Here is a 12,849-nt window from a genome sequence, read left to right on the forward strand (position 1 = left end):
CAAACATTTAAATCTATCTATTAACTCTTGATCTACTAATCTAAATAAAATATATATATTAAAAGACTTTTCTCTTTAATCAAACATTTAAATCTTCAATGGTTTTTCATGAGTCATCTTCATCAAAACTTTTTATTGAAACGGATATTGATTTTTTTTGTTTGTTAACAATTGGTAATTACTGACAATTCTTTTTTCACTTATAAATTTCGTTGACAAATATCATGTTTGATATTTTTCTTTCGCCTCATTTTTTTCTTTTTCTTTATATTTTTCGTCTTCCCTTTCATTGTCATAATTGTCATGTGGATCGTCACCACTGTCATGTTAGTTATTGTTGTATTGTCTTTACTGCCTTTGGCTTATACTTTTCTATAATCAATCTCATCCTCGTTTTCATCGTCATTCTTTTTTATTTCTCATAATTTTTCTATTTTTCTTTCATTTAATCGCTATTTAACTTATAACAAACATTTCATCATATTTAACAAGATAGTTAGAAGTCATTTTATCACAAATTTACTAATAAATTTTAAAATATTCGATTATCAACGAATTTCCCGTCAAATTTTAAAAGTTTCATTGACGAATTTACTATTGGGTTTCAAAAAATTTAATTAATTATGGATTTCTTTAAAAAAAAATTCTAATAAGTTTTTCTTTGAATCACGGTCAAAGCCTAAGGAAAAAAACTATGATGTCAAACTTACTAAATATTTATAACAAAAATATTGTTAACAATAAATTTTTAAATTAAACTATGTATCGATATATTTATTAATAATTAAAATCTTGAAATTATTGATAAATTTAATTTTACTAATATTTTTTTTTGGTAATAAGATTTGTTATAAATATTATTTTATTGATAAATTTTTTTCATCAAATTAATATTATTAAATAAATAATTACACTAATTATATTTATATAATATTCTGTGTTAAATTATATTTAATAATTTATTTCAATATTTAAAAATATATATTTGTCATAAAAAATCACATTTTGTAATATTATAAATTATGTTTTATATTTTTTTTAACGCATTGTAGTAAAAAAACACACCATGATCCGTTCCGGCAACCTCCTTCATGTCAAGGCCTGGACCGCCGTTGTTGCTCGCCTCTCCTCCGCCCCTGACGACGGCCCCGTCGAGGCCCTCAAGCTCTTCCGCTCTGCCACGCGCCGCCTCCGGAAGCTCTAAGACAAAGGCATGGCTACGGCGAGTAAGGCAAAGGAATCTGGAGCAGCAAGAGAAGAAAAAAGTTTAAGGGTTTCCTCGTAAATGGAAGAGATAAGATAAAGAGTTGAATGGCACAATTAAAAATAGAAAAATAAAATTTTAACACCATTTTGACACTGCACATGTGTCAAAATGTGATTGGACGATTTTAAATTAAAAAACAAACTTTGGTTTTTTTCTTCCAAACATACCCCTGTCTCAACTTTTTTAATTTGAAATCGTTCAATCACATTTTGACACGTGTGCAGTGTCAAAATAGTGTCAAAAAATGGTGTTAAAATATCATTTTCCTTAAAAATATTATAAATTATAAAGAGAGATGGAAAACAAAATATTAAGGTGAAAAGGTGAAAATTTTGAAATTCGTAAATTTCATTCAGGCTATTTGAAAAAAGCCGACACTTATCAGGGGTTTCTAAAACCTTTTACTATGTATCATTATAATCAAATATTTTGTAGTGAAGGATGACTAATTGCTAAACTTCATCATTATAATCTATAAACACTTGCATTGCATGTGTCTTAAAGAATTGTCTGTGTAGGAGTTATTAGGTTAGGAATCCAATGCTGCAAATGGAATTTAAGTGGAGACATATGCAATCATCCATATTCCTTTAAAGTTTGAAAAGGTGTACAAAAAAGGTACAGTTTCACCATCATAAAACAAGAAAGAGAAAAGTAGAACAACTGCTATTCCTCTTTTCATGTTCGACTTTCATGGTTGACTTCCACACCAACCAAAACAATACACAATACAAAAAATAGAATCACAGTAATCAAAGGAGAAGTGCTTTCATCAAAGCTTGTGTGTCTGATTAATGTGAACCTGCACGACAAACTCGTTTTCAAATGTTAAGGAAACAGTTTTGTTGGAAGAAGAACAATGTTACAGTGTGTTGGAGAATTCTCAAACAAGGTTTCTCAGAGAGACAGATACACAGAGCCCGTTTGGCATGCTGACCACCTCCAAAATCATCATGTTTGTAGACATAATGGAGGTGGACAGAATGCCAAAATGTCTATGGAACAAGACCTCTGAGAAAGCCAAGAGAGCAAAAGAAAAGCACAAAGAAATAGAGATTCTGTAGCTTAAGTTTTAGTGAAGAAGGAGATAGGTTGTATTTTCAACTGAAGATTGGCTTTTTGTAGAAACAAGTGGCAGCAGCGTGCATGGAGTTGTACGATCTGTGGGTATGGTGGGCGCTTGTGTTGCAATAAAGAAAAAAGACTTTTAATTCAACCTTGGTTTTGTCTCCACAAGTTTACTACTAATATGTGTTTATTATATGTTTGTGTAAGACACCAATGTTGTGCATGGAAAATGAAAAATATTTCTTCAGACACCTAAATTTAAGTTCATTTGATATTATTTTTTATCATGACAACTTTTTTTAATAACTTTTTTTAATAATTTTTTTATAACAGGACACACGTGTTATCACTTTATTGGTCTATTTGAATTTGTTTTTATAAAAGTATTTCAAACGGAGTAATCACAGGCTGTCATGTATGTGTTGTCAAAAAAGTGTTGTTAAAAAGAACTTTTTCCTATTATTTTTACTTACATTTTACTCTCTTCTTTCTTAAAAAAATGAAAAATGAAACTTTGACACATCTAATTTGTTTACATTCATTTTACACTATCTTCTCTTATTTTTTAGGAAAATGATATTTTAACACTAATTTTTGACATCATTTTGACACTGCATACGTGTCAAAATGTGATTGGACGATTTCAAATTAAAAAAAAAAAAACTTTGGTTTTTTTCTTTCAAATATGTTCTTACCTTAACTTTTTTTAATTTGAAATCGTCCAACCACATTTTGACACGTGTACAGTGTCAAAATGATGTCAAAAATTGATGTTAAAATATCATTTTCCTATTTTTTATTTTTATTTTTTTCAAAAAACTATAAAAAATAACTCTTTTAAAACTATTTTACTCTTCTTACATGTGTCAAATGAATGTTAATGTGTGTCATTTTATCTTAACTTTAAAAAAATACAAAAATTACATTTTTATAACATTTTATTTTTATATTTTATGTCGAATAAATATAAAAGTATATATATTATAGAAAAATAAGGATGGTAAGGTGTTATTTATCTTGCACCTGGTTGCAGAATGTGGGTTTGTTTTGTTTTCACTTGACTATATGATTGGTGTGTGCTTTCACTGTGCTTTCTGACTTGCTGCAAAAGAAGGATGCAAAATGGGCTGTCCATGTCTCCCACTCAGATTATAATCACTTTGTCAACTCACTGTTTATCAGTTCAATCTTTTTGTTTCGATACAAATAGTCTAAAACTCTTTTTCTGCATCAATGCAGTAGAAGTTACCATATATATATATACACGTATGCAGCATCATTTATAATTATTAAAGAGCATAGTGTAATGCGTGGGAATTAATGTCTAGACATAACAAATCTCTGGTTGACATTTTAGTACAAATTCAGTCATGGACAATTAATGGGCCATCTTATTTATGTTTGGTCTATTAGAAACTATCTTGGACTTTAGTGATTTGTAAATCAGACTTGTCAAAATTCAGAAATAAAGAATTGCAATCTAAATTATACTGGACAATATTTTGTATGTTCAGTTTAACAATTTATATGGATTTAAATTAAATTCACTCTTTAGATTTATGTACTAACCCATTTTATAAACAACAAATATATTTAAAAAAATTAAATGGGAATTAGAAAATATTTTATTAAAACACACACATATGTTAATATATATCCAAAATTAAAATTAATTTTATTAACACGATTTAAATTTTAAAATAAAAAATTTATTTTAAAGAAATTAAGTTATTTTTTATTTTTACAAAAAAATGGAAATGAAATCAAATTTAAACTTTTTCAAATATCAATGAAATCAAATTACATAAATTTACTAAAAGAAACCCAATGGATCAGCCCATTTTACTCATCAGCTTTTTTGAGTAAATTTTGAATTTGGCGAAAGTGTTTTCCATACCACTTATCTTTGAAAGGAAAATTATCTCAAAAATTTCTATAAATTACTTTAGCAAATATTGGTGGAGAAAACATAAAAAAATCAAAATCAAAATCAAAATCAAAATATGTTAATTTTGGGACCATTGCATTCTCCATTCCCTTTTCCAAATACCGATACCAAATTTTCTGAAATAACTTTTTAAGATTAGATAAAAATAGATCAAAACATAAAAACAAGTAGATTTGAATTTTCGCTTCAACGATGAGCATTTAATAAATTATTTATTATGCAAATTACTAAAAAAGAAACTCAAACTAATAATAGAAGAATAGCAACTGTATCTAAGATTGTCCTTAAAAAAACCAGTTGAAACTCTACCTTAGTTTTTGTATACCACAAACATCACATTCGAGAAACTAATACCAAAACTTTGTCTGGCACAGAGGAACTAGCTGTAAATTCTATTTATAATTCACTATAATTTCCAAAATACATTAACCTTCTGACTGTTAAACTTATTATCTCTTCTTTTTCTTTCTTTCCTTCCTTTGATTCTATTCCAATCTACAATAAATATGAATAAACGAGATCAGTACTCTCATTCCGTACTTCTCATGAATTTTTTCCTAATTTCATGTTCCATTACAAGGAAGAATAGTTGTTTGATTCCAATTGTCTATATTTCGTCATGCATCTTCAATTCATGCAGTGAACTATCATTATGAGTTCGTACGTAGGACCATCATGAACTGGATGTACTGCTGTTTCCAAAGGCAGGACTATCATCTTGAACTACTGCTTCAACTGGGTTTTCCTTTGCCCAGACAGCAGCATCGAGATATCCAAGTTCAAAGAGTCGGTCAAGAACTGCATCTTCAGCTGGTTCAAGTGCCCAGTTGAAAAGCTGCAATGATTTCATTCCGAATATTCATCTCTACTTACCCTTACCAAAATTATTATGTTAATTCACAGAACGAAGGGTTACCTGTCGTGGGCTACATGCATTTTCTGGATTGCAGTCTGGACTAATTCCTATCCCTTCCAATCCCAATCGACTTGCTGGGAAAGCACAAACGCGAACCTGAAAAAGTGGTAGATACTAATTTAGGTTGAAACGAGACAACAAATAAACGTGATAAATCATAGATCTGTTTAGTAACGTCTGAATTCAAATACAACAATTAAAGTGCATAAAAATAAATATTTTCAATCATTTCAACCACACAAACCTGCGAAGGTTCCCATTGGTTCACCTATCTCTAGAAAGCCTTTTGACTTTTTCATCTTTTCATAGATGATCTGAGAAAGTCGGAATCATTTTCCATCATGTTATCCTAAATCCTCAAATTTTTTTAAATAAATTGAGGTTGGATAGCGTTTGACCAACTCTCAATTTCTTTATTTTACTCCGAGTTAAGAAGTCTAGTAGTTGTTAGACTAAGTGTAAACTCCACGTTCTGAATTGGTTCCTATTTTTATGCAATTGATTATTGTTAGTACAATAATGGTTATCTACTGTTTTTGTAGTATTACCAATACATAGGTAATGGTCATCTACTGATTAATAACGAAAATGCACTTCCAGAATTTTCTTTATACTGCAGTAGTTTCATATCTATATTTTCAACAGTAGTATATGAGTTTAGGTTCTCAGTTTAAAGTGTAAACAAGGGAGATTGGAAGCAAATACCAACAGGTTAAGTTTGGGCATACACTGAGAAGTGAGACAGAGAGTCTGTCGATCTTTCATTTCGATTATTTTGCAGTAACAATAGACGATGGTCACTGACAACTTTGTTTAATCATCCATTCCCTGCTTTTATGGAAATTGTGACCACTGAAGTATGTTGATGGAGAACTTATTGAGGTCCAAGGAGTATTGACAGGTTGTTTTTGAAGGAAATGAGGAACCGGCAACTGGCACGGCAGTGACAGGCTCCAAAAAATGAAGTACAAGGACTGTGCTTGAAGCATTTAAAGGCAAAAAGTTATCTTTTCCAAGCCATTGACAGTTAAATCTTGGAAAACATCCATTGCACAATCACGTCCAAACATTAGGGATTCCATAAAAAAAGAGTTCTACAAGTGCAAGGAGGCAGCTAATCTTCAGGTTGAGTTCGAAACATTTTGAATCAAGTTTGATGAAGAATTTCAAATTACTTCTCTCGTGTGATGACTATTGTCAGCAAGATGTGCACTTTTTGAGACAGCTGAAAAAACTAGCATTACAGAAAAGATATTTCGGTCTTTGGAACCAAAGTTCAACTTTGTTGTATGTGCCATAAAAGAATAAAAAAAAACATTAATAAACTCTCACTCGATGGATTGCCAAGTTCATTAAAAGTGCATAAAAAGAAGTTTAAGCAACTAAAATCAAGAGTTGAATCAATGTTGGTTCTCAGCTATTTACTTTGAAAACTTATGAAACTCACCGGATTCCCCCTTTTTGGCGACACTTAATTCAATTTTAACAAAAAATTCATAGAAACTACAGACCAAAGAAAAAAAAAAGGACACATTTTATAAACCACTCATCACTTAAACAAAGGTCTCAACAAATAATCAATCAATTGAAGCAATAGTCCAATTAGTAAATAACTAAATTACCGTTTGTGCAGCAGATGTTGGTGGCATAAACAAAGTCAAACCCCCATCAATGCATAACCGATTCCGAAACACCGTTGCTGGCCTTGGGGCAAGATATCTGGAGTGAGTATAAGTTTTAAATTTACTTAATAATCTATAACAAGTAAAAAATCACATTCAATTAAGGAAATATAGTACTAACAAATCACCCTGGGATAAAGGAAGAGGTAAAAACTGCATTGATGAGATCTTCCTTGGAATCAAATTGATCTACCAACAAACCCCTGGGTCTCCAAAGAAGCTGTGTCACGGCAACTGCAACAGAAGTGTAACATAAGGCACAGCAAGACTTGAAAATTCTTCTCCACTAATAAAGATAACTTTTACATCATTTTTTGGCCCAAAAGTTCAAAAGATAAATTAAATCCTTATTTTCACTTTTTTAATAATATAATAAACTGAGTCTATGAATGCAATTTTAAAATCAAATTGACAAGTGTAATTGTTGTGGACAACTAAACGCTATATCTTTTCTAGTTTAGCATGTGTTACTTCCACTGGCTCTAGAAAAATAATAAAAGGATGTGTAGTTTTGTTCTTTGCACGAGATAGTTTCATGGAAAAACTAACAGGTGCTGAACATCCAGAATTACCTCGGACTCTCCCATTAGATCTTATATGAACATCATCAGGCAAAAACTTGTCAAGAATATCACGTAGAACAGCCTGCGAAGGGAAACATTGAAACCAAAATGGTGAGATTTGAACTTCAAAAAGGAAATGATTTAGTTACATATTCACAGGTAATTGCAGATCTCGCAGGCTCTTATTTCAATTTCAGAAACTCACAATTCAATTGAATAAAGTTTCATTAATATCTATACCTCAAAAGCAGATATATCTAGTAAAAGTGTCAAAGCAGCTTTTCTTTTACCATTTTCTAACAGATACTTTCAAAATAAAAAGTTCCGATTGTATCATAGGAAAGTGGCATAGCTATAAAAGCAAAAGAAAAAAAAAAACTGGGGTTATCATTCATTACATAACCTAGTACTAGCGTAATCAAAACTAACTATCAGGTTTTCTTTAGGCCACCACCAAATTCACAAAAGTCTCATTTCATTTTTCACTTATTTGTCTTTGTGGTTCTTGTTGGAGATCTAATATAAAAGCATTCATGTTGTATTTATCTAATTGGTTAAGCTTTTGGCAAAGTTGGTTCATGTTACAGTATAGAGAACTTGTGTATTGTCCATGCTTCTAGCCCAAGCCCCAAAATACTCTTTCAGGGGATTGTGTTAGAAATGTAATATAAAACCATTCACGTACCTTTCAGCAAACAACTCAAACTTTTGCTATAATTGATTAATGACAGTTCTAATTCTAAACCACAATCCACAGAAACTATAACAATTCACACTTCATCCAAAATGAGACTACATTTGTTCATATTATAGACCGAGCCAACAACTGATTAAAAAGTTTTTATCTAACACACTTGTAGTTACAGACAGAATTGTCAAACATTCAAAGGCATGGGTAACAAGGTTCTGCATTGCAACCTATAACTGTAACATTATCGGATAAACATGATCTGCATTCAGGACTACTTTGAGGGATGATTCTATGAGAGTTTATATTTAATTTTACGAAAAAATAAATACTTCTACAGGGAGAGTAGGGAAGGAACAAATTAAAATAGACAACAAATTCCCCCTAAGCATAAAAAAATGTAGGAGGTAAAAAATGCATGAAAGCCGTTCAATCTTGTTACGAACAAGAAAAAGGCAACCTTCTTAAACAGTTTTGGATCCTGAACACGTTAGAAATGTCATATCCAGTCACACACAATGCTATCCAATAATAATTTCGTGTGAAACAAAAATACCCTTAAATTTCCAATCAAATAGGTGCATAGATTGTACATTGTTGCATTTGCTTTCTCTATGGAAAACCTTCAAAACTGGATAGCAGAAATTGTTCCGAAGTGAATGGGCACACGCACACCTACTGCTCACCAAGCACCTCCAACAAACTATTTCGTATAAAGGAGGCTGTCTTACAGCACAGGAACACTTTGTTCGGCTATTTGAAAACTAGAGAATCACGTAATAACATATAAAGAGAAAGATCGGTATGAGGCTTACAAACTGCAACAAATAATTCGTACAAATCGTATTACGTACTGCCGTCAAGACAAAAAGATTTGTGCAAGAGGGAGCTGTGGATTTCCAAATTAGCTCGTGAAGATAGAATATCTAAAATTCTGATACTACTAGTGCAAACGAGCAACAAAATAAAGAAAAGTAAACACAGTAGAAGAGTGATATAGCCTAGATACAGCAGAAGAAATTATAGCCCGACAAAATTCCATATATTTAATCATCAGTAACAGAGAGCAAGCATATAAAGTAGTGTGAGAATTGAGGTATGCATACCCCCAAGCGAAACGCAGTTCCTCGATTCCGACAATCTTCAGCCAATATTTTAGTAGCAGTCAAGGCTTCTTCCATGCTAGCTCCGGAAGCAATCACAGCACACACTATTGCTCCAGCAGAGGAACCAGCTAATGGCGTCGTTTCCTGCACTAGCATCACAAAACTCTCTCCCATTATACACAATAATACATCGATCCAATATAGCATAATGTAATACATATAAACCCAATAGGTAACCTTAATGTAACCATTTTGAATGAGAAATTGAGCAACACCGAGATGGTAAGGGAAGAGAAGTCCAGCAGCAGAGAAGCTAAAGCCAGGGGTGGTGACCACGCGCCTGAACCTATTCCGCTCCGCTTCAACGTCTTCCATTCTTTGCTCCCAAACCACGTCCGGATCAATCTCGTCCTCCACCACCGCCCCGATTCTCTCCTCGGCATACACTTTTCCTGAAGAATTCACGAACATCGCAACCGAACCCGAATCACCTACAAGGCTGCTTCCCTTGTTGCGGCTCTTGATCAGCCGCGACGCCAACCCCAGGAAGAGTTCCCCCGTGGCCACGGCAAACGATTTTTTGGCCGTGGCGTCGTCTTCAACCCCTCCCTGTGGCTGAGGTGGAGAGAAATTGGAGGCGAAGGTGAGGAATTGAGCGCGTCGACGGAGAGGAGCGGAACTAGGTGTGAGATTTGCATGGAGAAGGTGGTGAGCATCGGAGGAACAGATCCTGGGACCCATCCCTGACCACGCACAGTCTGAACACACACTCTCCTCTTCCTTCTCTTCTCTTTCTATGGTCGGTTACTCAATTGCTTATTGGTTATGCTGGCAGCCGCATGTTTAACGTTTTGTCTTTTCATTATTATTTTTTAATTATTATTATTATTTCCATGTACGCATATGTCCCAAATTCGGTACACACGATACACTTTTATATTTAAAAAATATTTTTTTGTATTTTGTAAAAAAAAAAATAAGAAAGGATAGTATATACAAAATTTATGTGTGTTAAAAGTATTATCTTTTTTTCCACTCACATTCCTATAATTTCTTGGAAGCACCCGTAATTTTGAAAATGATTGTTTTACTTTTTTTTTCGTTAAAATGACCTTTAAATATTTATTCAAAAAAATTTCTGAAACAAGATTTCTAAAATGTATAAAACATTTTAGAATAAAATTTCTCAAACAAACTTTTGAAACGTATACAGTAATATTTTTGGAATGAATTTTTCAAAACAAACTTCCTTAAATATATAGCATACATTTTGGAAAAAGTTTGTAAAATGAGCTTTTTTCACAGTTCCTTTTCTCTTTTCTTTTTTTCCTTTGCAGCATCGCATTTTCATCCTTTCAATCAATAGGCCAACTTCATCTTTTTTTATCCGGACAATAAGCCCAACTCCAGAGCCATCCCTAAAAGTAGGAATTATTTATTGCACGTCCCTTTTTTCTTTCTGTACCCTATGGGTATAAGGATATGACAATTTTACCCTCTTTTTCTTTCTTGTGTCAGCCCATGTCCAGCCCTCACATCTGTTTCAAAGATGGAGGGAGAGACAAAGTGGAAGTGTGTATTGTTTTGTAAAGTGAAAGTTCTAGAAAAATTATGATTTTCTAAAATGAATTAGAATCATAACAAAATTGTAATTTCGTGAGTGGATATTCTCAAATGAATTATTCTTGTTTGTCTAATTGATTTAATTTTTCCCATCTCCACTAAGATTATTAAAAAATATATATAACGACGTATAAAGATATACATTCAATTGAATTTGAAAATATTTTAAAAGACTTTGTTAAGATCGAATAGAAAAAAGAACACTGGAAATTCTAGAGTAGATATTATTATTTTGATACCAAGCAAAAATTTTACACACATTTTATATCTATTATTTTACCTTTTCTTTTTTTTTTTCTTTTTTTACAAATACAAAAGCTAACTACTTTAATGACTAAAATACCCCTAAAAGAGTAAGAGAAAGTAAATAAATGGGTTTCAAGGGATAGAAAAGAAAAGAAAGGATAATAATATTTTAACAACTTTCTTTTAACAATTTTTTTACAACAGGATATATATGTGTCATGATTTTATTAGTTTGTTTGACTTTATTCTAAAAAAAAAGACAATGATATTTTGACAACTCATTTTTAACAACCTTTTTACAACAGGACATGTGTCATCATTTTACTAGTCTGTTTAAATTTATATTTAAAAAAATATTTAAAACGAACTAATCATAAACTGCCACGTATGCATTGTCAAAAAATTGTAAAAAAGAGTTGTTAAATAGACTTTTTTTTAAGATGAAATTGTGATCCCATCTTGTATTGAATGTTAACACACTGCACTTGTATTAGACTGGAGATTTGTGACTGCAGTATTAAGCTGTCACTTTCTTATAAAAACGCATGTGATATCTATTTTTTCTTTTAACCTTTTTATTTATGAAGAATATAAATCTTAGAGTATCTTTCAAATCCATCTTCCCAAATACATCCCATAATAAAAATATAATTTTCCTTCTAGAGAAAAAGGGAAAATTGAAAATTAGAGACACCACAATCGATCACTGGAGAATCCACGTCAAAGAGGAACTCTATAGGATGGATCCACCATTTTCAAGATGAACAAATTACCTCTATTACCTCTTGATATTCTGTGAGAATCAGGCATGAGAAAGAAACTCAGACTTAAAACTACAATTAATATTGAATTCCAGGAAGAAAAGAATGTGAGTCAGAAACAACAAATTATACTATAGTCACTGACTTACCGTAAATCTTCATCCAAATAAGTAATTTCCAATTGACCACGACCACTCCCAGGTGATTTAATAGGTATCTGTACATAGCATAATACACTCATTTCTCAGTAAGAAAACTCTGAATTGCAAAAACAGAAGGAAAAAGAATAATAAAGAATGAAAGAAAGAAAGAAACACTATCATGATATGAATGTTTAAGGAGCATGAACATTAACCAGATAGCAATTCATGACATGCAAAGATGCATACAAGTTAAAACGAATAAATTATGTTAAATTTTGTTATGTGATGTTTGATTAAATAGTAACAATGACAGTAATTTGAAGCACTACATCACCTACCAGATTCGCTATCTTGAAGAAATCAAACTTGACAGCTACCCTTGTTGAGTTAAGAGGCACCAAATTGGCAGTGGCCTGCAGCAACAATGGCAACATACTGGTAAAAACGCATGTGTCTAACACTATGTCCAAGACGATGTCTCTAGACCTATCTAAACCAGAATCATATTAGAAAAAAACCCTCTAGTGATCTGTGAAATGAACAACTCATCTTTTAACCAAATTTTGGTTTCCCATTTCAACTACATAGACTAACACAAAATTCACAAGAAACCTAAGTCAACATTGTCTGTGTGCTTCAATCAATATAAACAGATACTTAAAATAGTCCTTGGAACTTAGAACTGCAGTACCTGGTTGTAGAACGGCCATGTTTCAATATTTTGAGCTCTCAAGGTATCCACGTTAATTGCCTGATAGATCTTTCCATTTGGTCTCAAGAATTTCGGTCTCTGGGATAGTTACACTACAATTAATCCTCACTTCAGTAAAGTTTAAAG

General features: G+C 31.9%; 1 protein-coding gene and 1 long non-coding RNA gene across 3 annotated transcripts; both read right to left on the reverse strand.

The window, feature by feature from the left end:
* Positions 1–4,663: 4,663 nt before the first annotated feature.
* LOC106774487 (patatin-like phospholipase domain-containing protein 2) lies at positions 4,664–10,062 on the reverse strand. 2 transcript variants are annotated; one of them, XM_014661496.2, is made up of 7 exons: positions 9,476–10,062; positions 9,239–9,382; positions 7,454–7,526; positions 7,010–7,115; positions 6,822–6,918; positions 5,200–5,295; positions 4,664–5,118 (listed from the first exon to the last, which is right to left on the reverse strand). In XM_014661496.2, exons 1-7 carry the CDS (start codon positions 9,977–9,979, stop codon positions 4,957–4,959), a joined length of 1,182 nt encoding a protein of 393 aa, XP_014516982.1. In that variant the 5' UTR covers positions 9,980–10,062; the 3' UTR covers positions 4,664–4,956. The 2 variants fall into 2 exon arrangements, 1 of the variants encoding a protein (XP_014516982.1); XR_001376753.2 differs by lacking the exon at positions 4,664–5,118 and adding an exon at positions 5,928–6,173.
* A 1,485-nt stretch (positions 10,063–11,547) lies between these two features.
* On the reverse strand, positions 11,548–12,811 carry LOC106775000. Its single transcript, XR_002669947.1, has 4 exons — positions 12,703–12,811; positions 12,350–12,424; positions 12,018–12,085; positions 11,548–11,900 (listed from the first exon to the last, which is right to left on the reverse strand). It is a non-coding gene; the product is annotated as an uncharacterized LOC106775000 (long non-coding RNA).
* Positions 12,812–12,849: the final 38 nt, after the last annotated feature.

This window comes from Vigna radiata, chromosome 10, assembly GCF_000741045.1.
Source record: "Vigna radiata var. radiata cultivar VC1973A chromosome 10, Vradiata_ver6, whole genome shotgun sequence".
NCBI classification, from domain to species: Eukaryota; Viridiplantae; Streptophyta; class Magnoliopsida; order Fabales; family Fabaceae; genus Vigna; species Vigna radiata.